Raw genomic sequence first — 24,975 nt, forward strand, 5'->3', positions numbered from 1 at the left:
AAGTAAACACTGACCAGGGCTTGGTGTAAAAGAGATATAATTATTTATTTAAAACCACATCTAGAAAAACACACAGGCACTAATAGTAAGCAGTTCAAAAACACGGTCACTAAAAGATATACACTCCCTTAAAAGAATATTAGACAAGTCTTAAGTAAAGCCCCACTTATTTTCAGACAGCGGTGAGCGCTTAACGTAGATGGCACTCTAATAATTTGTTTTAAAAAAGGGAGAGAAGAGCAGAGAACAAGTTGAAACAGATCCCAACACTTTTACCAGAACATAACAAGAGAGGAAGGCAGAGTAAAACCGTGAAGTGAGAGTTCAAGAGGTCGGATCCACTTTCAGAGGATCCAAACGAAATGTGTCCAAGATCACACGGTTGCAGTGCACAAGTCTTGTAAAGGTTCAAAAAGGAGTTGGACCAAAGAAAGTGACCAGTTAGAGGGTCAAGGCGGCCAGCCCAGTCCAGAAGGTTAAGGAGTTATTATTACCTTGTTGCAATCTTTAGAAAGGGAGGCCTGGCGGACACGGTACCTTAAAGTGGTGAGAACGCTCCAGCGGGGGCAGTTGTTCCTGGCAGCGGATGCAAGTTGGTGCTTCGTCCGGGGGAAGAGAGGATCTCGTCGTGGAGGAAGACAGGAGTCTGTTGCACTGCCAGGGAAGAAACCAGCCGCAGAGTTTCTCAGGTACAAGGAGCGGTCCGGTGATTCGCGGTTCAGTGGTGAGTGGCTATCCGGCTGCCGGGGTGCTTGGCACGGGCAGTTCGACCACAAACCGGGCTGGGGTGCGAAGAAAGAAAGGAAAACTGGTTGTGCCCACCAGTCAGGGGAAGAAGCCTCTCCAGCCGGGAGATCTTCTCTGTCGTCGGGAAGTGGTGAGTCGGTTCTGCAGGGCTCCACCGGTGGTGTCGTCGTGGTAGGTCGGCTCAGCTTCTCCCTCGTCGGATTCTCAGGTCCTGTGGCGACTTCTGAAGTTCCAGTCCCCAAAGCCCTGCTTTTATGCAGTATACCCCCATTCACTCAGCCTAGCTGTCAATCAAACATGCTAAGTGGTGAGCCGGCCGGCTCACCACTTGGGCCAATCACACAAGAGTGCGACTTGAGTTACCAAGGTAACTCAGTCCAGGGTGCCTAAAGCCCCTCCCACACCCCCTGTGGTACCCAGACAGAGTGGCACCACTTTTGGAGGCTTCTGTGGAGAAGCCCGCCGAAAAGTGGAACACAGGGCTCGACTTGGGTTGGAGTCACAGAAGAGAACACAAACGCCATTTTAGAATCGAGTCTTGGCAAAAAATACCAACCAGAGAATTAATATTAAATAAACCGGCGGTATGTTCGAGGCTATGAGAATTAAATAATTAAAGTTGGTAGCCTCGAACAATGGGAAAATCCCATAGGAAAATATTTGCGGTCGAATATAAAAAGTAGTTTCCACTGCCACCAGCCAAAACTCGATCAGGGGGGACGGAGACATGCCCCCTCGACTAACAGACCCTGGGGCAATCGAATTGCCCCGACCAGTAAGTCCACAATATGATGGTTTGTACTGGTTTCTGTTAATAATTTGGGACTAGTAAAGCCAATGGTGACTTTACATGCCCTGGGAGACAGTAGTCAGTCCCAGGGTATGGAGTCTATGGTGGGGTGTCACTATGACACCCCTGTGTTACTGCACGGAGGCTGCTGTGTAACACACATAGGAAAAACACATGAGAACCTATGGAGTAAAGGACCCCATAGCCCATAAAACACATTACCAATGAAAGGAATACCATGAATCATGTCCAAGAGTGGGAGAAAAAGAGTCTCACTCTTGGCAGGAGGAAAAAAACAAACTCCAGAAATCCAGCAAAGCTGCTGGGGGACTCACTAGGTTAGGAAATTCAGCCTAAAGAGAGAATTCTCCCTAACAACCTGGACACCCAGGCGCCTTGAGGAGGGCTTCTGGGCAGAAGCCCGCCAAAAGACAGTGAACAAAGAAGGCGAACCTAGTTTGCCGCGCAAAGTAAAACACAAGAAGGACTTTAACAAAAAGAAATGGCGAATAAACCAAACCGGAGCCAAAAGAAAGACGATTTGGTCAAGCGGGTTTATGTTCGAGGCTAATATAATAGCCAAGAACAGTACCACGTTTATGAACAGTACCACGTTTATCTAATATAATCACGGTAGAAAAGTTAGGGTAGATACCATTGCCACCAGCCAAGTCTAAATGTTAAAAGAGCGAAACAATGCTCTAGGAGGTACAGATAAAAAGGGATACGAGTTAACCCTTTCCAGTACTCCATGGAAGATGGGTGTACTGGATCTGTGGTAGATTTACTAAGTAAAGTTAATGATAACTTTACCCTTTTCTGGGGGACAGTAGTCACCTCGGAAATGGAGTCGAGGGACGTCTCAAAGACAACCCCGTGCCACGGCACTGAAGGTGCTGTGTGACACACACAAAGAAGGGGGCTACTGAAGTGGTGTACTTCAGAGTCCACAATCACAAAAACAGATGGAAACACATAGCAAAACACAGGTAAGAGTGTGGGTAAAGCTCTCACTCTTACCAAGAGGAAACAAATAAACCCCAGAAGTCCAGCAAAGTTGCTTGGGGACTCACTCGGTGAGGGAAATTAGCCATAAATGAGAATTCTCCCTAACACTCGCCCTCCCCCCCAGACTAAGGGACAGGAGGATTTAATCCACTCCTGGATGGACCTCATACCTCTAGTCAGTTAAAAACATCCTAGAGAGATCATCAGCATTTTGGTGGTGACTTCCTGCTCTGTGCTCAATGGGAAAATCAAATCCTTGCAGGCAAATTGACCATCTGAGTAACTTTGGGTTTACCCCTTTCATTTGCATCAGCCATCCCAAGGGTTGGTGGTCAGTCTGAATAGTGAAGGTAGATCCATACAAGTATGATCTAAACCTCTACAGTGCCCACACAATAGCAAAGCATTTTCTTTCTATTGTTGCCAACCTTATCTCAGGATCCTTTAACTTCCTGCTGATGAAACAAATGGGGTGTTCCCTACTTTCTCATCCAGTTGACTAAGGACTGCACCTATACCTACATTAGAAGCATCAGTTTGTACAATGAAGGGTTGGTGATAGTCAGGAGTTCTTAGGACTGGAGCTTGACAAAGTGCTTTCTTTAGGCCTTCAAAGGCTTGATTGCACTCCTCGTTCCACCTGACGTTTTTAGGAAATTTGGGAGAGGAGATGACATTCAAGGGAGAGGCTATGGTCCCATAGTTCTCTATGAAGTTCCTGTAATACCCATTGAGACCTAAGAAGGCTTTGTACAGCTTGTACTTTGCTAGGCAATGGCCTTATTTCACCTCCTCCTACCTCATGCCCAAGGTAGACCACTGAACTCTAACCAATTTGACATTTGCTTGCCTTTATGGTCAGATGGGCCTCTTCCAGAGCCTACAATACATAACCTAGGTGTTCAATATGTTATTTCCATGTAGGGCTGAACACTGCAATGTCACCCAGGTATGCCATGCAGAGTCCTCCATCCCATTCAGAACTTGATTGACCATCCTCTGAAATGTATCAGGTGCATTCTTTAATCCAAAAGGCATCACCTTGAATTGGTAGAGGCCAGCTGGAGTGGAGAATGCAGTTTTCTCCTTGGCATGGTCTGTCATTGCTATTTGCCAATAGCCTGACGTTAGGTCAAATGTGCTGAGGTACTTGGCTGCACCACGTTTATCCACCTGCTCATCTGTCCTAGGCAAAGGATGGGCATCAGTCGTGGTGACTGCATTTAGAGCTCTATAGTCCACGCAGAATCTCAACTCCTTGGATCCTGCCTTTGGTACAAGCACGACTGGGCTAGACCATGGGCTAGTAGAGGGCTCTATAACCCCGAGTTCAAGCATCTTGTTGACATCATTCCTTATGTGGGATCTGATATTGTCTGAAATTCTGTACCCCCTGCTTTTGACAGGTAAACAGTCACCAGTGTTTATGTCATGCTGGCCCCAAGGGGTCAAGCCTGGTGAAAGTGAGAACAGGGAGGCAAACTGATTTAACAGTAACTTGCATTCATCCTGCTGGTCAGATGTGAGACTAGAAGAGAGATTAACCCCTTCCACTTGCTCATCTAAAGGTAAGCCTCTGAGGAGGTCAGGCAGAGGTTAACTCTCCTCCTCCTCCTGAGCTGAAGCTAGAAGCAGAGCTCCAATGTCAGGTCTAGAGACATAAGCCTTTAAACAGTTGGTGTGAGGGTTGCCTAAATCCACCAGATGGTTCACCTCTCCAAGTTTACCCACCATACGTGAGATGTGCGCTGGTGCCCTACCACCGGATCGCTTGGCGGAAGGTCTCGTTGAGCGAGATCCTGTCTTCGAAGCTGCCCGCCGCTTGCATCCAACGGGCGTCGAGGAACTCTTGCAATGGATGCATCCGCAGCCTGCACAGGCGCATGAGATAGATGCACGAGGACATCATGCCGAGAAGGGACTTGATGGACCTCACCCTGGCCACGTCCACGGTCGACAGCCTTTGCACCTTGCCCAGGATGGCCTTCGGCCTTTCCTCCTACGGAGAGGCCAATCGCGCCACTGTGTCGAGCCTGGCTCCCAGGAACAGTGCGACTTGTGACAGAACCAAGTGGGATTTCGCAAAGTTGATGGGGAACCCCAGATCCGTGAGCAGCAGGACGGTCTTCGCTGTGTGCTCGATGGCGAGTTCTCTTGTCCTTGCTCGGATGAGCCAATCGTCCAGGTAGGGGTAGACGTGGATCACTTGCAGGCGCAGCCGCGCGCCACTGGTGAATACCCTGGCTGCCGATTTCAATCCGAAGGGGAGGGCCATGAACTGGTAGTGCCGTCCTTGGACTATGAATCTGAGAAACTTTCGATGTCCTTTTAGAATGAGGATGTGGAAGTAGGCATCCTCCAAGTCCAGCGACGATGGGAAGTCACCCTCCTCCAGCTGCCCCAGCACGTGCTGGAGAGTGACCATCGGGAACTTCTGGGACTTGATGTACTTGTTTAAACGACGAAGGTCCAGGATGGGTCGCCTGCCGCCGGTCGTCTTTCTTACGAGGAAGTATCGTGAGTACACTCCAGAGCCCCGGAGCCTCTTTGGGACAAGCTCAATGGCGCCTTTCTTCAGCATCGCCCTTACTTCCAGCAGCAGTTGAGGGACGTGGTTGTCCTTCCTGGCAACAGGTGGAATGCGGGGGCACTTCTTTAGAAACTCGAGAGTGTGGCTGCGGGCCAGGGCATCCAGCACCCATCAGTCGGTGGAGATGGACTCCCACACGCTGATGAACTTTGCCAACCGGCCTCCCACCGGGGTGCTTAGGTGGGGGCCCGACCCTACGGCCGGTTCAGTCCTGCTTGGTAGTGGCGTTGCCGCCTTGGCCTCCTTGACGACGACGATGAGATCCTCCAGACTTGCCGCGTCATCTGTAGGCCTCCTGCGACGAGGAGCGGGCCGCCTGGCGGTACGTCGATGAGCCGCCGCATCCTTTGAGGCACCTTGCTTGCCTCTGGAGTTCCGAAAGGGCGGCCGTCGTCGTTGCAAAACTCCCAAAGCCCGCGCTGTTTCCGTGTCGGCCTTGATGGCCTGCAGTGACTCGTCCACCGTCTTGCCAAACAGGTTGTTTCAGTCGAAAGGCATGTCCAAAACTCTGGTTTGCACGTCCTGGCGGAAATCGGCTGCCTTGAGCCAACCACGCAGGCGAAGACAAACACTGTTGCCCGTCTGGCGGAAGCCGGTGTCAGCAATGTCGGTGGCCACCGTTATGGCGTGGTCCGACGCCACCTCACCTTCCTGCAGTATCTCCCGGGCCTCAGCCCTCTTGTCGTCCGGGAGGAAGTCCAGCAGAGGAGCGATCTAAAACCACAGCTCCCTGTCGTAGCGGGCCACAATTGCAAGGGTGTTGGCTGCTTTAATCGTCGTCGCCGCCGATGAGATGACCCGTCGTCCCATGGCGTCCAATTTCTTCCCTTCGCCGTCCAGCGGGGAGGTCGAAGTTGAAGCCGTCGCCCCTGCCGCTTTCTTCTTGGCCGCCGCTGAGACGACCGAATCCGGGTTCGGCTATGCCCTAAGGCACATTGGGGCGTAATCCGGGACCCGGTTCTTCTTCTCGTACCGGTCTCTCTTGGCAGGGGTCATGGACGGGTTCTTCAGGAGCTCCCGCCCTCGTCCCAGATGTCGTCATGTAACGGGACCGAGAGGACCGTCTTCCTCTTGGCCTCACGCCGTTGATAGAGGAAACTTTCCTTCTTCTGTTCAACAGGGCAGAGCTGAAAGAGCTTGGATGCCCTGGCGATCATGGCGTGGAAGAAGCCAATTTCGTCGAGTGGGGAAGCCCGAGGAGGGGGTGATGGAAGGCCCATCCCGTCGTTACCACCGTTGTCATCCATCCCTGTCGTAGCCGTCTCTGTTCCCATGTCATCCCTCGGATCCGGGAAAGGAGATGAAGGCCGTGAGTGCCGCGCAGGCTCGAGGGGCGGTGGGGGATGTGTTCTCCTCCGCTTGCTTGGAGGGCTTCCCGACGGTCCAGGCTCCGCTGGGTCATCCGTTGGGGGTAAGGGCAACCTTGTCCTTATCTCTGTACACAAGGCCTGGATAGCCATCAAGATTGCTCCTGAGTTGTCCTGTGGCCTAGTTACCAGGTGCGACGGGTGCGACGGTTGGGGAGTGGAATCCTCCGCCTCCACAGAAACGTTGTCGGCGCCACCGTCGCTTTCTTCGTTCGCCTCATCGGGATCCCTCCCGTGGGACCAGACTTCCTCGAACCTCTTGTCCAGGATCTTCACGACTTCAGCCAGCTCCTCTTCAGAGGCTGTATCTGTGTCCGTGATGGCCACCGCACCCCCCTCTCTTTTTTCCACCGGGGTTTTCACGGGGGTCTTATCGATGGGTTGAAAAGAGGATTCCCTCCGCGGTGGCAGGGAAACTCTGGGCCCCGAGGTCGCCTCCACTGGGGTAGCCAATGAGCAGGACTCGATGAAAATGTCACCCTTGAGGAGCGTAGAAAACTCTGAAATGGGTCCCCGCTGATCCGAAGTAGAAATGGTGGAGCTTGAGGCTCGATGGACCAAAGAAAATGAGATTAAACTCTTTGAAAAATTGCAAAACGCAGTAAAAGCTCGAGAGCTATAGCACGAGGACTCCCAAAACTTGAACGTGCGGTAAAAATCTGAAGATGGCTGCCAGAGGAGGGGCTTAGGTAGAGGGCAGTCATTGGCTGGGGGCAGTATTACCCAGAGACCAGTGATTGGTTATTAGGAGAAAGACAGTTCAGAAACGAAACTGAAACTGATTTTTTCTTTACCGAGGATTCCCAGCCTGACGACAGGGAATATTCATGAGCATGTGAATCCATGCCAGACCCCATGCTGGAGAAATTTACAGATTTTACAGCTATAGAAAGAGGTGTTTGAATAGCACAGATGATTATCTGCCTGCTGGGAAGTATGGTCCATGAAACACTTACCTATTGGACAAAGTCCCAGAGCTTCATAGGTGATGAGTTCATTGACGGAGAAACAGTCGTGAAGTTCAATCACATCTACATCTTCAGGTTTTATGCCAGATTTTCTGTAGCATTTTTCTGCAGCGTGTTTACTCATATCAAACCCAACCTATTCAAAAGAAATACACATATCAGCTGTGATTAAGTAATTCATCATGATGGTTCTCTCAAAGAGTGTCAGTAACTGGAGCTCAGAAACATGTCTATTCCTAAAGTTATATTTTACTTGAAAAACCTCTATACTTAATTAACAGCACAATTACAGAACTGTAAAATCTAGACTGCATATCAATACAACAAAATGGCATAACACCTCAAAAACCTATTTACTGCAGCACAAATCCAGTTACCCCTCCATTGAAAGACATTTAATTGTGATATTCGCATCCAAGCAGCTTTAAACAATTGTTTTACCAAAGGTTTGGAACCTACATTTTTGTTCTCCCATCAGTGTACTATCTTTGATTATGACCTAACCCACTGTGCCTGCCAATTGAGGTTAAAATCATCCTCATTGGTGATGTCATCCTCCCAAACATTGTCAATGCAAAGTCTTGAACTTGTCTCAATCCACTTTAAGCGCTCCATAGTCTCCCATTACAGCCAACTTGAGCACAATCATGGCCACTATATTCACGTTGTCTTCCTCTCCTCATCAGTCAACTAAGGCCTCTCTCTTGGACCACTCTCCCGTCCACTTTACTGTCTGTCCTCCTTCCATGTCCCCCTGGCACAACACAAATTCTAACCAGACTCTTTGGTTCCACACCCAGCTATAGTCTTCCTTCCTACTTCTCTTCACTGGATCTGTTGAGCAAGCCATGGTGTACTTTAACGCTGTACTTGCCTCTCCCTTTGATCACCACTCCATTTCTCACTTTTTCACCCCATTTAGCTCACAGTCATACCCTTTGATCAACGCTCTCTGCGGGTGAGAAAAATCATGGTGCTCCATCTCCGATGCTTGCGGCAGTACCACTGTCCTACTGTGCTTGCCTCCTACAAAGAATCCCATCATGCTATCTCGACCGACATGGACTAAGCAAAGTCCACGTTCCCTCCATCTACTTGCTCTGCTCTGCTTATTAGTCTCCATCTCTGTCCCAGTGACCCCATCATTCTCACTCTCTGTCCGTCATCATTCTCATTCTTCTTGTCATTCTCACTCTCTGGCCTTCAGTCTCCCTGTCATTCTCACTCTCTGTCCTTCATTCTCCCCGCCATTCACACTCTCTGTCCTTCAGTCTCCCCGTCATTCTCATACTCTGTAATTTTCCTAGACAGACGCTCTCTGGCGGTCTATCTCTGTGTATATGTCAATCTCTCTTCCTATCTGTCTGTCTCCCTCCATCTGTCTGTCTGTCTATCTCTCTCTCTTTGTCAATCTCAGTCTCAGTCTTTCTCTCTGTGCCCCAGTCTCTCTCTCAGTCTCTCTCTCTATGTCTCAGTCTCTTTCTCTCAAGTCTCTTAGTCTCTGTCACAGTCTCTCTCTGGAAGTCTCTCTCTCTCTCTCTCTGGCAGTCTCTCTCTCTGGCAGTCTCTCTCTCTCTGGCAGTCTCTCGTTCCCTCTCTGGCAGTCTCGTTCCCTCTCTGGCAGTCTCTTTTTCAATCTTGGTCTTTCTTTTCTACTCTAACTTACCACAATTATTATTATTATGATATTTGTTGAGCGCAGACCTAGCTCAGAGAAGTAAAGGAGCGCGTTACAGTGGTATACAACAGAACAGATGCATAAAGGAGCGCTTTTCAGAGTTAACAACAAAACAGATATTGGGGCGTGGCTAAGCAGCCATGGGATAGGATGCTTCTCCTTGAGGCTCCCGTTGATCCGGCAATATCCTACAGCACACGCACTTTTGATGATAATAAATGTGCATCAGAAACGAAGATTCAGCTGTGGGAACACACAGCGCACATCAGGATCGTGCTTTTGGAAGCCCAGTGAAGCCGAAAAGCAACGAAACGGACGGAATATCCGAGGGGACCTGACGGCTACAGGAAAAGAAAATGCCGGCGCACACAGAACAAAGGATCAGCTGCAGCTACAGTGTATCATGGACCAACACTGTAGCGCAGCGAGAATGCTGACCGCAGAGCCCGCTGCAAGAATAAATGAGTAGGAGCGGCTCGGAGGCTTCAATGCTCACGGTCCCGCCACTCTAAAGGCAGGCGAGCGGAATTTGACGAGCGGAGCACGAAGTGCCCGAACATCCAGCTCTAGCCCAATCTGATGTGCACAGCCCCTCCCCCCCCCGCATGGTAATATCTGCAGACCTGTGGACGCCTGCCGGAGGAATCTATCGTGCATTGGTAAGAAAACGCACCGAATGATAACTCGGACCGGAGCAAAGAAGCACTCCCAACGTGTCAGTGCGGCCGGCCCGGGAAAGGGGTTGTAAAGGTAACAAAGTGGCATCCGAACTGCTCACTGTGTGTAATTATTGCGGTGCACGAGACTTGCACCACAACACAGACATAAAGGGAAGTGCTACATAAAGCAATACATAAAGCAAACAAGACAGCGGCAGCTAAATACAGCGTTGGGATCACATCAATCGACTACTGAGAAACACGCCTACCTTGGTGCAAAACCGGGAGTAGAAGGTCCCAGAATAACCCCACGCATGTGAAGCCCAAGGGAACATCACCCTGAGAGACCAGAAAAGGGCGCATGTATAGCAAGATGAAGGGCAGAGACACAAGGGAGCTACTATTCGCAGATAGACAGAATGTACTGCGCGTAGGAATAAAACCTCACAAGCAGAGGCGTTGCTGGGGGGGGCTAAGAGGGCTATGGCCCCTGGACTTTTGGTTGTAGCCCCGGATAGAATCGCTGGAGCTACAGCCAAAAGGCTAGCTAGCCCCCAGTCCTGACAGTTCCGACATTAGCTAAGCCCCGAGTCTTTTCGAGACCTAGCAACACCCCTGCTCACAAGGAGTGCATCCGTGATAAATGGACTGTCCCAGAGCACAAGATACGGAAGGTAGGCACAGGAACTGGGGGATGTGTGCACGCACGGAGCAAAGGCCCACATTGGCACGGGCTAGATGGTTGAAGGAGATGCGGGCAGCATAAAGCCACTCTGAGATGGGCTGTGTAACAGTGCACCGAAGCAAAGGGCTAGAACAATGCAGGAAAGAGGCGCTACCGACAAAAACAAGCCTAAAAAGGAAATCCTGGACTAACAAGAAGCCACAGACAGAGGCAGCAGGAGTGGAGGGCAAAGCGGCCAGTGACACCACACAGCCTTAACACAAGGTCCCTGGCCATAAGACTGACACCTGCGCGACACAAACAGGCATAACAGCAGACAAGGATAGTACCTGGTGAGAGCAAAGCCTAACACCGTGCTCTCGCATCTAACCAACACTGGCACTGATACCTGAGGCCGCCCCACACACTCCGCAGAAGATGCAACTGACAGCCTACTAACGAATCCAAACACCAGATGAGCCGGGCAAGCTGAAGGCCCACAAGACTGGCCCTAATCAAGGTGAGCTGAAACTCTGGTCGATACTGTTAGGAAAGATTTCATAATTGTATGTAATTTTCTCTCCATATGTCAACCCCCAAACCTTTTGCTGCTGTTTTACACCCTGATCTAGACTTTGCCAGAGAAACACAGCCCTCAGCTGCGCTCCTCTGGGCTTTCGCTCACTTTTTATGGGGAAACTGACATGCCCGTAAAACAGTCAGTACTGGGAGACTTTGTTTCCCTTAGTCCTTTCCTCATTTTGCAGCTTTTGTGCAACATGTAACAAGAGTGCAATGTAACTTACTTTACAGCACCCTTTGGTCTCTAGTCTTTCCAAAGGCCCTAGAAACTCTCGCTGGACTTTTTATGAACTGTGCAGATGTGTCCTAGGCAGGACTGGTGGCAGCTATCATTTTAATGTATTTTTAACCCTTTCTTGCCATGTTAACCGTGCTTACCGCGCTTGGCACAAATAGGTGGCCTAGCTCCAAAATGGACATGCCACGAGGTTCTTTGTCCTGTCCTTTGGCCATCTTGCCCCTTCACCTTCCCCAGGTCGAGCCGACCCGGGTCAGTCCTTATTTGGTCATGCACTTTCCCGCGAAACCCAATGCTTTCGCGGGCTTCTGCATGCCTGTGTGTGTGCCTCCAGGATGTGGGCTGGGATGTCTGTTCCCAATACACATCCTGGGTGCCAGAGAGTCTGGAGTGTCCTGAATGCCTAGGACCACCGTGGTCTGTGATTGGTCCACGTATGGAGTGAGTGTTTGTGAGCAGATCTCCCATAGGGTCCTCTCCGTTTTGGTGCGAAAGGAACTTTGGATAAGAGGAGGCTGGAAACACCACTATCATGTCATTCTCCTGAGTTCACACGAACAAAGGATAAGGAGCCAAGTATCATGCAACAAGAAGCCGAGTCGAGGAACCGCTGGTGACCCGCTGGAAGGGTTGGCACCCTGAGCCTGCTGTCGTCCCGTGGGACCCCCCTGCATCTGATCATCCTAGAAGGTCTGCAAAGACGCTTCGACCCCTTGGAATAGTGGGACCAACTATTCTCGGCACCTTCAACAAACCCTGCAAGTAAGCCTCTTCGAAAGTGTCCCTGGGCCAACCAGTGGGCTGACCAGCCTACACAGGACATTTGCTCTGATACCGCCACCGTTTCGAGGAGGCCCTCAAAACTCGGTATACTGCTTGCTGTGTGTCCACGGCACCCTCACACAAAATTTCGTGCACTTGGCATTCCCAGGTCTGAAGTGAGACGAGTGCGCCTGGACCGAATAAACGCAGTTACCGTGTTGCCCTGCTGTGGCAATGACCTGTGCAAGTTCGCTGCATTTGTTACCCCCTTGCCCCTGAAGCTTGCTGCAGTGGAGTTGGGCCGATTCCTCCTCCCGGAGCGGAGAAATTTCCACTGTCCCGTTTGGGAATACTCGCTGTATCTCTGAGTCTACATGGTGTCGAGACGTCCTGATTGTCGCATTCGAACCTGCCAGCAAAGTGGACTGTACTGGCGAAGTTTGGGTCTGCCTGTGTTGGGGACCGGTGAGTAATCCTTACCCCAACCGGTGGCCCCTTGCGCAGGAGCCCATTTTTACGCACAAAGTGGCTCCTGAGGGCCCCTTTCCTTTCCACCGCTATTTCGAAATAGCGACTCCATCCCGCACTCTCAAACTGCCTCTGCCCTCAAGTGGAGGTCCTGGCTGGATAGTGGGAACTTGTTCTTCATCGCCTCATCCACCTTCCGGAGCTGCTAGAGACCCTTGAAGAGACCCTATTTTGTCCATTGGCACAAGCACGTGCATGTACTATTGAGCATAAGGCTCCTCTCTTCGTAGGGCTTGGACGGCCTCTTAGGTGTATTCCTGATGTCGAACTGGGTCTACTGCCCGTTTTCCTCCCCATCTAGGGGGTCTACATATTTTGTGCTTATAATCCCTTAGACCCCTATGGTCTTGTATATATATATTGTGTTGGTTGTGATGTATTGGTCTACTTTAGTATTAGTGTGATTCTTTGCTATGGTCTATGTTACAAAGGCCTTGTAATAAATGTGTCTATATTTTTAATATAACACCTGTCTGGAATATTTGTAAGTGTCCTTGCTTTGTGTGCTCATTGAGGTCTTTCAGTCACCTTCACCCCTCTTGAGACTTAGTCTTAACCGCCTGCCATAGCTACCCTGATTGGTCTGGCTTGTCCAGAGGTTACCCTTTGCCAAAAAACTAGGTTGGCCTTCTGAACCTCTGCCCCTCCTGGTCAGAGTTCAGAAATCCTTCTTAACAGATACCGAAATGGCGTCCAAGCTACCCAAAACAAAAGGGAAGCAGCCAACAATGGAAGAGTTCACGAAAACACCACAATCAGCGGACAATCCCAGGAACAAAGAAAAGAACCTGCCAATAGATTCCACATCAGCACGCAATGACCAGCAGATCTAGACGTGATCGCGGACCTAAAAGTTGCATGAGAAACCAAACTGGAGGCAGCCGTGGCGGAACTCAAAACATCACTGGATCTCAAATTGGGGCAGTGCAAGAGGATGTTAAACTACTGAGACAGGATGTTAAGAAAATATCGAAGCGCACTGGCGAACTGAAGAAAGAATGAAACTCCAACGTAGCGGCCTGCACATCACATACCACGGAGATCCACATACTAAAGCAACAAGTGAGCAACCTAGAAAACAGAGCTGAGGAAGCGGAAGGATGGGCCCGTAGAAACAACGTACGCATTGTGGAGGTCCCGGAAGGAGAAGAAGGACCAAACCCCATGGATTATATAGAGACTATGCTACTAGAAGAAATCAGGGGAGGGGCGCTCACCCAAGGGTTTGCGGTGGAGAGAGCACACAGAGCCCTGACGAGAAAACCCCCGCCAGGAGAAACCCCACCCCCCCAGGCCGATAATTGCTAAAATTTTGAACTACCGAGATAGGGAGAAGATCCTGGAATTCTTCCAGAAAGGGGGCAAAGTACAAAGGGAATCTGTGTCCATTACAGCTTACCCGGACTATACCCTCCTGGTGCAAAGGCGACGACTGAACTATAGGACAGTGAAGAAGGGGCTGAGAGAAGCGGGCTTCAAGTACATGTTGATGTACCCTGCGAAATTCAAAGTGCTCCACAAGAACAAGGCACTGTTTTTCGAAACCACAGGAGATGCGACAGAGTGGCTAGATGCACAGAATGGCCCGTCGGGGGCCGACAAACAGGTGGAGGATGGAACATGGAAGTGGAGCATCGGACTCGAGGACCGAGGTGCTGTATAAATTGAGACACTGGGACTTCAATATAAGATAGAGCAACATAAGCTGAAGATAAGCGAGGTGCTGTATAGAATATATGGGTGTGCATAGTATATTGTGACATGATAATGGAAGATTTAGCAGACTTAATCCCATACCCCTATAGATAGTTTAGATAGGCTACCGATAGTGTGGTAACCTCCTGCTGAGTTCCTAGTACCGGCTAGCCAAGAAAGGACTAAATGCGGGATCGCCTGAGATCCAGGGATGTAGCTGGGCAACAGTTGGGGTTGGGAAGGGTGGAGGGAGGGAGGGAAGTTGGGAGATTTGGGGTGTTATTAGTTAGAGAACGAGCCTACACACACACGCTGCTATGCTTGAAGCAGTAAATGAGGAGGGTCAGAGGGGGGACAGGGTATGGATGAAACATGGGAGCCCTTAGGATAGTGACCTGGAATGTCAGGGGACACAACAGCTACTTGAAGAGAAACAAGATCATGATGTACTTGAAGAGACAGAAAATAGACATCGCCCTAATTAAAGAAACACACCTCACTAAAGGAAAACTAGAGGTAATAAAGAGGAAATGGAAAGGAGCCCTCATAGGGGCAACGTACTCGGCTTATGCCAGGGGGTTGGTCACTTGGGTGGCACCACATGTCCCCTTTCAGCTGCTACAGTCTACGGCCGAGGCGGACGGGAGAATGGTAGTAATACAGGGATTGATAGAAAATAGGGAAATATGCATTGTTAATACATATGTCCCGAACCAAGATACAGTGGCCTATTTTAGGAGGTGGGTTCCATCTGCTGCGGCTTTCCCCCGTCAGTGTTCATCGTCCTCATAATCACAGGTAAGGTGGGGAGGGGGTCTGTACACACACACGCGAGCACCAGGGAATGTTTTGTGTGGACACCCTCCCTTAACCTGACAGCAGGGCATGTCACAATACACAATATTTAGAACTACCCATGTTAAGTCCTCCATGCTGAGTGATTGACAGCCAGGCTGTGTAAATGGGGGATTTTCACATAAAAGGCAGGACTCTTGGGCTGGAAGTCATAGTCGCCACTGAAACTGCAAGAGAAGCGGAGAAGAAGACGGCTGCTGCAACCCCCGAGTCCCAGTGAAGCCCTGCTGCAGTGTTGAGCTATCTACCCTTCAATGACAAGAGAAGATCCAGTCCGGAGTCTTCTTCCCTTGAGCATGGTGGGATCAACCAGCTCACCCTCCACAGCCAGAGGACCCTCTTCTTGGTCGAAATCGCTGCACACAGCTGTAGTGGTTCCGATAGCCATCTGAAGAGCCTCTCCTGTTTTAAAGGAGCGCACCTTTTATTCACTGTTGGTTCGCTGCTGCAGCCTCACCCCTGGGTAGTGCAGATCGCTCCAGACGTCGTCCTTCTTGTCTCCACGACTGAAGCTCCAGGACCCGTGAGTCTGTAGGAAACTACCAGGGACAACTGCAGTGGCACCAGCTTTCTTCACGAATAAGGTACTATGTCCGACTTCGAGGAACAGGGGTGAACCCTTCTTCCTCACCAAAGTCTTGTCCTTTTCTTCCTTCCCTCTTATAACTTTTGCTTCCCTTTGTGACAATATCCAAGTACTCCTGGCAATCTTGAATTGTGAACTGTACTAACCATGTGATCCTCGGCAACAGGAACCCTGTTCCACTTGACACTGGTGCAGGCCTATTGACTTGTACTCACTTGCAGGAAAGTGCCCTCTGATTCTATCTGCCTTGACAAAAGTATTGCCTATGATTTTTATCCCCAGTTCTCTTGTGTTAATTCATGTGCTAAGTGTGTTTGACTTTGGTTACATTTCTTCCCGCGGGTACGCTTATCTTTCGTAAGACCGAACTGTCTTACTGTCAAAAAATGATCGCATATGTACTCCCGGTAACGTCTTTGTTTCCCAACACTGGTCGGTCAAATCCTAAGATACTTACCTCGAATTGTTCTTCACAAGGGGAATTGGTTGTGTGTAGTATATTTGAAGTGTGGTTTTATTTTACTAGAAGTGAAGTGTTTTGTGAACAGATGTTTTAAAAATAAATGTACTTATATTTTTTAACCAGAAACCTAGAGTCAGTGTTTGCTTGAGTCACAGTAATTGTAATCATTTGTGTAATCTCTACTACTGCTCATTTGCTCTTGAGATAAGTCTGGCTGCTCAGCCATTGCTACCACTTTTTCTGTGTAGTACAGGCTTGTACCAAAGGTCAAATTGTACTACCACTTGTAGTCTTCATTCGGTGCAGTGGTCCCTAAGGGCACTGCATAGGATTCTGCCTAACAGCAACAAAAGTTCGCCTTCAGAGTGACAAAATTGGGTCGGTTCAGTGTACACATAACAATTAATAAAACCATAGATATAACATCATATAAAGAAAAATCAACATTTACCTTCACATCACATGTTATACAGCCAATTGTAGTTTAAAACGGAACATCCGCATACAATTCAAATCAAATAAATAAATTCAGAATAAATCCAGATTTTGCGGATCGCGTCAAAAATAAGTGAAAAATAAAAAACAACCCCTGCCAAGTATCATCAGTTTGACAGATCTACAAATTCAATGATTTGATAAAGCCAGCCAGGGCCAACCCTTCCCGGATATTGAAGTTGTCAAGGCACCGTTTCCATATCATATCTTCATCATAGAGGAATGGATTCATTGCTAATGGCCCCAGATTCTGGGTTCTTAAGTTCTGTAGCGGAAGGCATTCAAGCACCAGATGATGCCTTAAAGTTTCCGATTTAGCCATACATAACTCTGCCGTAATAAGTGATCTCCTAAGCTGGATTTCCCTAGTTGGTAGCAAGTTCCACCTCACCCTTAATAGGATGCCCCTGTAATAACGGTTAGGGAATTGTAACAGAATACTAGTCAAGATTCCTCTTCATCTGTGTTAATGTGTCAGGTGGCTCATAGATGGATAAGAGTGAAATGTATCAGTATTCTGGGACGAGTCAAATAAGGCTCGCTTTGAGATCAGTGTTTCCACAGACACACCAATCTCATTTAGGGTACATTCAGACCTATCTTAAAGTCATTAACATGTTTATAGGCTCAGATTAATAAAGCAAATGATGGAACAGCAGAATGCAATCGATTTTTATTGATGACTTCAAGGGCATTAGCATTCGGGCCAGAAGAGTGTGCTTTATCCCTAGAGCAGAAATAGTCTTCAATGTTTACTTAAACATATATGTTTGCTAGTGATATTCTAGGTGGGTAGGACTAACTGAATGTCTTCCAAGCAGGTTGTGCTTGTTACGGCAAGAGATGGGTGTCAGCAATATGAGGGGTCAGTAATGTGAAACTCATGACTGTATTGTGTATTCTCAGGATTTGCCATTTTATTACACACAATAAAATAACAGAAATCCTAACTAAATCTACTGTACACCATGGAATTCCCTACCTATTCTAAAATGGGAAAACAACCTAGATGGTCCTGGGCAGATCTTGCTCCCCCAAGAATGTCCTAAAGTCAATTTCCTCCAACGAACAAAAAAGTCTTAACCAAAGTCTTGAAAAGTTCCAAAAAAAATACAAAGTTCACACAAATAAAATACACTGGCCAAAGTCTTTTCTTAGTTTTGTGAAAGGCTTCAATTCCACAAAGAAAATAACACCAATGGAGTTTCCTGGGCGACTTCCTTCCAGGAAAGAATAGATTAAGTTGACAAAAGTACCTTTCCCACTTTAACAAAAACCTCTTCACTGTCAGCTTCTGTCAGGATGTTCTCGCTTGAGATGTATTCCCCTCTCAGCCAGTTTCTTCTGCGATATAACTGTGAGTGCAGGTTCCTTTGCACACAGTTACCTTCAACAGGTCTGACAAATACTGACAGCCACAGTCCTGCTACTGCTACAACTTCTACTGCCCTGTAATTCTATGCTACAACGGCAACTTCAAGGATGGGCAATTCTACAAGACATCTACCTCCAGAGTTTGGCACAGCACTCTTCTTTCTATACCATAAGAAAGGACAGGCTCTTTGTGTGTCTTGCAGCTGCATAGAATCTACTTCGGGCTTAGACTACTTCTTTTTCTTTCAAACAGTCTTTGCCTTGCAGATATAGAAAACAACTTTGGTGAACAAGTACCAGCTCCCTTCCCCAGCTTTGTATACACCTTGCCTTCAATGGTTACCCCAAAGTGGTTTTGCCACTCTCCCAGCTTTGGATGAACAGTGCATTCATCAACTTCAGAACAATGGTGTACAGTTCTTATGTACGCTGGATTTACTTCTATAGAGGTCCCTCTTTGGGCTTGGGCAATGCTTGTTCTGGCTTCAGCTTCTACTACTTCTAAAATCTCCTGCTGCAGCCTTTGATGTGTTGCAAGATGTGTATGTTCTATTGAAAACAAAATAAGGCACACGCAATTGCTTTTCAGTATTGAACTACCACTTCAAAGAGACGGGTTCCCACCTTTCGGTCAGCACTCAGCCTCCAAAGTATCGGGGAACATTGCCTCATGCATGCAGCCCTTTAAAACAATACTTGCAACTCTTCAGGAAAGTCAGTTTAACTTCAATTATGCTACTGGCAGTGTTCTCTGTGTTAACTGCAGCCACACGACCGCTCGGCAACAACGTATTGCTGATGTTAGGGAAAGAAAGGTTTTTCATCACACGCAAGCGTTTCATTTAAGCGCATGCTACTTTCCCACGGCTTCCCACTTCTGCGGTGAACATCTACTCCCTCATACTTCAGCACGAACGCAATTAAAAGCTGGCTACAGTTACCGCCAAGGAACTTCTGCTTTTCTGGAGTACAGAGCTTCTTTTTCCAAATCCCAATTAGAACGACTGCGGGCTGCTGTGGCTTCCCGATCCACACCCCTCTACTGCACGGGTGTCTCTGATCTGGCCTCATTAAGTGAGTTTTCTACTCTCCAGTTTCCCTCGGCTTGCCTCTGCACACAGGCCTTAGGAACAACCGCAACTTCAGCTAAGCATTCACAGCAATGAGGCGCACCTGGAGAGACTGCCTGCTGCTTCATTTCCCCTCCGGTGCTGACAGAGCTATTCAGGGTTTGTGACCACAGCACCAACTCAGCGTTTGCAATTGGATGTTGCCTCTCTAATCCGGCGTCCATGTTGTGTTTACACTTCCTTCTGATCTGCTGGCTTTCAGGTTTTCCCTTTTTACCCTTAATAGAAGATAAGAGATGTACCACAATGGCAAAAGGCCAATTCCAAATTTGAGTTTGGGTTAACAGTATTGCTCTTCAAGGAAAAATACTGTGCCTCACCCTGCGCAATCTCCACACCTCCATGTTCCTGTTCTCCACCGTGGTGATCCTCCCGCAGTATACCACCCCTAGGATTGGGATCAGGAAGCATCTGCTCTCTCCTAGCCACCTGGGAGGAGACTCTAAGTAGGGTTTTAGTGGGGGATCTGCAGGATTATCCACAGCAATCACACTGCTGAACGGCTAGAACTACATTAACACAATCCTCAATTGTCTTCATTCAATATACCATTTCATTTTAATCAGAACTTTGAGATACAAATAGATATTAACAAATACAATTTTAAACACTATAACTGTTCACTTAAAACGTGGTGCAATAACTTTTTGATATGAAGACATTTCCAACTAAACTTTATTGATCTTTCAATAAAAATGAAAACAAATGATGACTTTGAGCCAGGTAGTCAAATCAACACCAGTAGGATACATTACTGTGGTCAAGTAGGTGTAGCAAGGGAGCAAACTTTCATTTGAGGATGTGGACTGTCAAAGCATTGGAGGTTGCTGAGATACAAAATCTAAAAGTACAGGCAATGAGGAAAAAGCTCAAATTGAAACTTGGTTGAGTGAGTTGTATAAGAGAAGAGATTGCTCTCAAGACTATGCGAGTATCTGGACTCCTTTTAATGACTTATGTGGGTGATTCTGGCTGCTGATTGTGATGTGGTTCTTGGTTATGTGACTGTGCACAATTGGTTTTAATAATTGTGGGTTTTTTGATGGTTTTATTTTGGGGAGGGGTTGTTTCTGTTATATATTGATTTGGTTAAATTATAGCTCTCAATATGCCTTAGTTGTGATTTCTGTCGCGTTGCAGTGAACTACATTGTACTCATTCTATTATTTTTTTACAGGTTCCCAAAATTATAAATGAAGTTTCAAAAATAAATCAACAACACAAAAGAAGAGAAACAACTTTATATCTGTTTATCAGCGACTTAATGTAACCCTCCAAACTTCAAATTGGATCTTTTCAAACTAAACACTAGTAAAATGACTCAATCACTAAAAGAAGGAACGCAGGGCTTCCCAGATATCCTATAATCGAAGTTCAGTCTAAGATAAAAGTAATCTTTAATTCATTTAAAAATAGGTCTGCTTCATGCTCTTGTATGCCACACATTAAATGTTTAGTTTTAATGTATTTTTTTAAATGGGTTATAACAACATATCTAGGGACGCCAGTTGATGCTCATTTCTGCTGTGATGGAATTCCAGGAAACCATATCACCTTCTGGATGAAGGTGATCACGGAACTATTTAGATCACCCCTTTTTGGAAGGACTGTTTGTTTGCTACCACATGCATATCACAATGCTCAAGTCACAAAAGCGAGGCTACTAAGATCAGCTTTAGCCCCATCTCCAAAACACATCGGTCACTCCTCCCACATTCCTTTCTCATGACAATTTACAATATTCTGCTCAATGCACTTTTTTTGTTTGTGCATGTTAGGAAAGATTTCATATGTGTATGTAATTTTCCCTCCATGTGTCAACCCCCAAACTTTTTGCTGCTGTTTAGACACCATTGACTGACTTTGCCAGAGAAGCACAGCCTTCATCTGCACTCCTCTGGGCTTTCGCTCACTTTTTATGGGGAAACTGACATGCCCTTAAGACAGTCAGTACTGGGAGACTTTATTTCCCTTAGTCCTTTCCTCATGTTGCAGCTTTTGTGCAACATGTAACAAATGTGCAATGTATCTTACCATACAGCACACTTGGGTCTATAGTCATTTCCAAAGGCCCTAGATACTCTTGCTGGACTTTTTATGAACTGTGCAGATGGGTCATGGACAGGACTGGTGGCAGCTATCGTTTTGCATTATTTTTAACCCTTTCCTGCCATGTTAACCACATTAACCGCGTTTGGCACGAATAGGTGACCTGGCTCCAAAATGGCCATGCCACGAGGTTATTTGTCCTGTCCTTTGGCCATCTTGCCCCTTCACCTTCCCTAGGTCGAGTCAACGCGGGCCAGTCCTTATTTGGTCATGCACTTTCCAGTGAATCCCAATGCTTTCGCGGGCTTCTGCATGCCTTGTGTGTGTGCCTCCAGGATGTGGGCTGGAACGTCTGGTTCCAATATACATCCTGGGTGCCAGAGAGTCTGGAGTGCCATGAATGACTGGGACCACCGTGGTCCGTGATTGGTCCACGAATGGAGGGTGTGTTTGTGAGCAGATCTCCCATTGGGTCTTCCCCATTTTGGCGCGAAGGGAACTCTGGATAAGAGGAGGCTGAAAACACACCAGTACCATGTGGATCTCCTGAGTTCTCACTGAACAAAGGATAGGATCCAAGTATCCTGAAACTACAAAGCTGAGTCGAGGAACCGCTGGTGACCCGCTGGAAGGTTTGGCACCCTGAGCCTGCTGTTGTCCCGTGGGACCCCTCTGCCTCTGATCGTCGTAGAAGGTCTGCGAAGACGCTTCGACCCATTTGAATAGTGGGACCAACTATTCTCGGCACCTTCATCAAACCCTGCAAGTAAGCTTTCTCGTAAGTGTCCCTGGGCCAACCAGTGGACTGTCCAGCTTACCCAGTTGCTTTGCTCTGTCACTGCCGCCGTTTGGAGGAGGCCCTCGAAAATTGGTATACTGCTAGCTCTGTGTCTACGGCACCCTTACACCGAATTTTGTACACCTGGCATTCCCAGGTCTGAAGTGAGACGAGTGCGCCAGGACCGGAGTAAGCGCGGTTACCGTGTTGCTCTGCCGCGGCAAGGACCTGTGCAAGTTCGCTGCATTGGTGACCCTCTTGCCCCTGAAGCCTGCTGCAGTGAACCTGAGCCGATTCCTCCTCCCGGAGCAGAGAAATCGCCACTGTCCCGTTTGGGAATCAACACTGTATCTCAGGAACTGAAAGGTGCCGAGACGTCCTTTTTGCTGCATTCGAACCTGCCAGCGACGTGGACTGAACTGGCGAAGTTTGGGTTTGCCTGCGCCGGGGACCAGTGAGTACTCCTTACACACCTTACACCAACCGGTGGCCCCTAGTGCAGGAGCACATTTTTACGCATGAGTGGCCCCTGTGGGCCCCTTTCCTTTCCACAGCTATTGCGAAACAGCGACTCCATCCCGCACTCTCGAACTGCCTCTGCCATCAAGTGGAGGTCCTTCTTGAACAGTGGGAACTTGTTCTGCATCACCTCATCCACCTTCCTGAGCTGCTAAAGGCCCTCAAAGAGACCCTATTCCACCCACTGGCACTAGCGCGTGCATGTACTATTGAGCACAAGGCTCCTCTCTTCGTAGGGCTTGGACTGCCTCTTAGTTAGGTGTATTATTGATGTTGAACTGGCCTAAAGATTAAATGCACTGCCCGTTTCCTTCCCCTCTAGGTTGTCGACATGTTTCATGCAGCCACCCCTTTGGACCCCCATGGTCTTGTATATATTGTATTGAGTGTGATGTGTTGGTTTAGTAAGTGTTACTATGATTCTTTGCTGTGGTCTATGTTACAAAGGCCTTGTAATAAATGTGTCTATATTTTTAATATAACACCTGTCTGGAGTAATTTTTAAGTGTCCTTGCTCTGTGTGCTCATTGAGGTCATTCAGTCACCCTCACCCCTCCTGAGACTTAGTCTTGACCGCCTGCCATAGCTACCCTGATTGGTCTGACTTGTCCAGAGGTTACTCTGTTCCAAGAAACTAGGCTGGCCTTCTGAACCTCTGCCCCTCCTGGTCAGAGTTCAGAAATCCATCTTAACAGTGCACTAACCTTATATATGTCTTATTAGGTTTTTGGGCAATTAAGGTGTGAGATTACAATACATGCTGACAACCAGCAATATATCAACAGACATTAGCCTCAAGACAGGGATTTACTAATTTCCTCACATTAATATTCAAGTGCGAATCATTTCACTTTTATATTATCTTTGATTTTCTCAAGCAAACAGTATTTTTGCCGCATTTGCCAAAATAAAACCATTAAACAAATAAATACTGTAGTCCGAAAGACTAAAAGCAAAGAGCATGTCGGAGCCATGAATAAACAATTTGTATGTTGCGGCCAATAGTGAAGATAAGGGGGGGTTTGAGAACTCTAGTAACAAGCATGACAGGCTTTAGATCACATATTTGCGCTAGCCATGCAATTTCGGTATTACAGGGTGGTCTGCGGCTTGCTTGCGTTGCATATTTTATTATATGTAATGTGCAGGTACCAACTTTGCAACTTGCCCATTGAAAAGGGGTGTATTATGCCTTCTCCATGGAAATATTAGAGAATAACCTATTAACACATCAGCATGCATGTTAAAGAAGCATGCAGACGTATGGCGGGGGTCGAGGGCACAACACCGTCCTTGTGTGCCATGAGGTTGGGGATGCAGTTAAAGTCGTGTAGTGGGAGAGGACAGGTCCTTCCACAAAATAGGCTGGAGGTGCCATCAACAAATCCGGTAAGTGTGGCCAAGATTTGAGCATGGAAACCCAAACTCAACTTTTCTGGAACGGGACAATAGTCCCCATGGGCAGTGGCCCCTTGTGCCCCCCCTACCTAAGACGAGCAGTGACCATGTTCTCCCCCTACTTTTGTCTGTGCCCCCCTACTTTTGTCTTTGGCCCCCTCTGTGCCCCTCCTAAATTTGATTCCTGGCGATGCCACTGCCCATGGGGGAGAAAAGGTCTGGACTTCTGGCTGTACCCACACTTTTATGGACCATCATGCCACTGCCTAAAGGACATCTCCTTGCATCCCTTTATTAAGCGGTGGATGAAGCAGGTGCTCAATGTTGGTAATCTCTGTTCTCGCCCACACACTCACCTGTGCGGCTTCCTGGGAGACAACACATATTCTTTTGTAATCCATTGCAAGGCATCATTCTCCGCCAAATGAGTGTAAAACTGGTGCAAGCCACCAGCTCCGATGATACTGTCTAACGTGTCATCAGAATAATCAGTGATGTATCACAATGTATTTTTCTTCATTATCCACCTCTTCGGTGTCTGCTGCGCCAATGTATTTTTCTGACCATCTAACGTTTTTCTATTTTCCCTTCTTCTCATTCCCCTCTGGCATCTTCTTCATCCTCTTATTTTTATCGGGATCTTTGCACTTTTAACACCCCTTTATTTATTTCTTCTTGCATTTCTGATCTACCTTCACACCCGTTGTTCATAGATCTTAGAGCTGATGATGCAGCTTCTTTACTCTCTTGTGCTCTTTCTTTTTCTCTTGATTCCTTGTACCCTGCCTCCTCCTTTACACCTTCTCGGAAACCATCTCAACCTTGGATTACCCCACAGCTTCAGACAATACAGCACACACTTACCCGTTTAGAGCGTCGCTGTCGCTGTTGTAAATCTCATTCAGACTCTGATTCCTCTTCTCTATCTTCTTTTTACTCTCTACAATGATGCTCTCATTACTGCAAAGCATTCTTTTTATTCTGATCTTCATTCTCAGTAGACTTTTTTCATTTACTTTATCCTTCTGATGTAACTCCTACTTCTTCTCTCT

At 47.7% G+C, this 24,975-nt stretch overlaps 1 protein-coding gene across 1 annotated transcript in view; it reads right to left on the reverse strand.

The window, feature by feature from the left end:
- LOC138546981 (sterol carrier protein 2-like) overlaps positions 1-24,975 on the reverse strand; it is a 1,126,877-nt gene that overhangs the window by 428,401 nt on the left and 673,501 nt on the right. Inside the window, exon 10 of the mRNA XM_069642178.1 lies at positions 7,459-7,606. Within this exon, the coding sequence (XP_069498279.1) occupies positions 7,459-7,606 (148 nt within the window). The remainder of the gene's footprint in view (positions 1-7,458; positions 7,607-24,975) is intronic.

Source organism: Ambystoma mexicanum, chromosome 1q, assembly GCF_040938575.1.
Source record: "Ambystoma mexicanum isolate Mex_15411 chromosome 1q, UKY_AmexF1_1, whole genome shotgun sequence".
NCBI lineage: Eukaryota > Metazoa > Chordata > Amphibia > Caudata > Ambystomatidae > Ambystoma > Ambystoma mexicanum.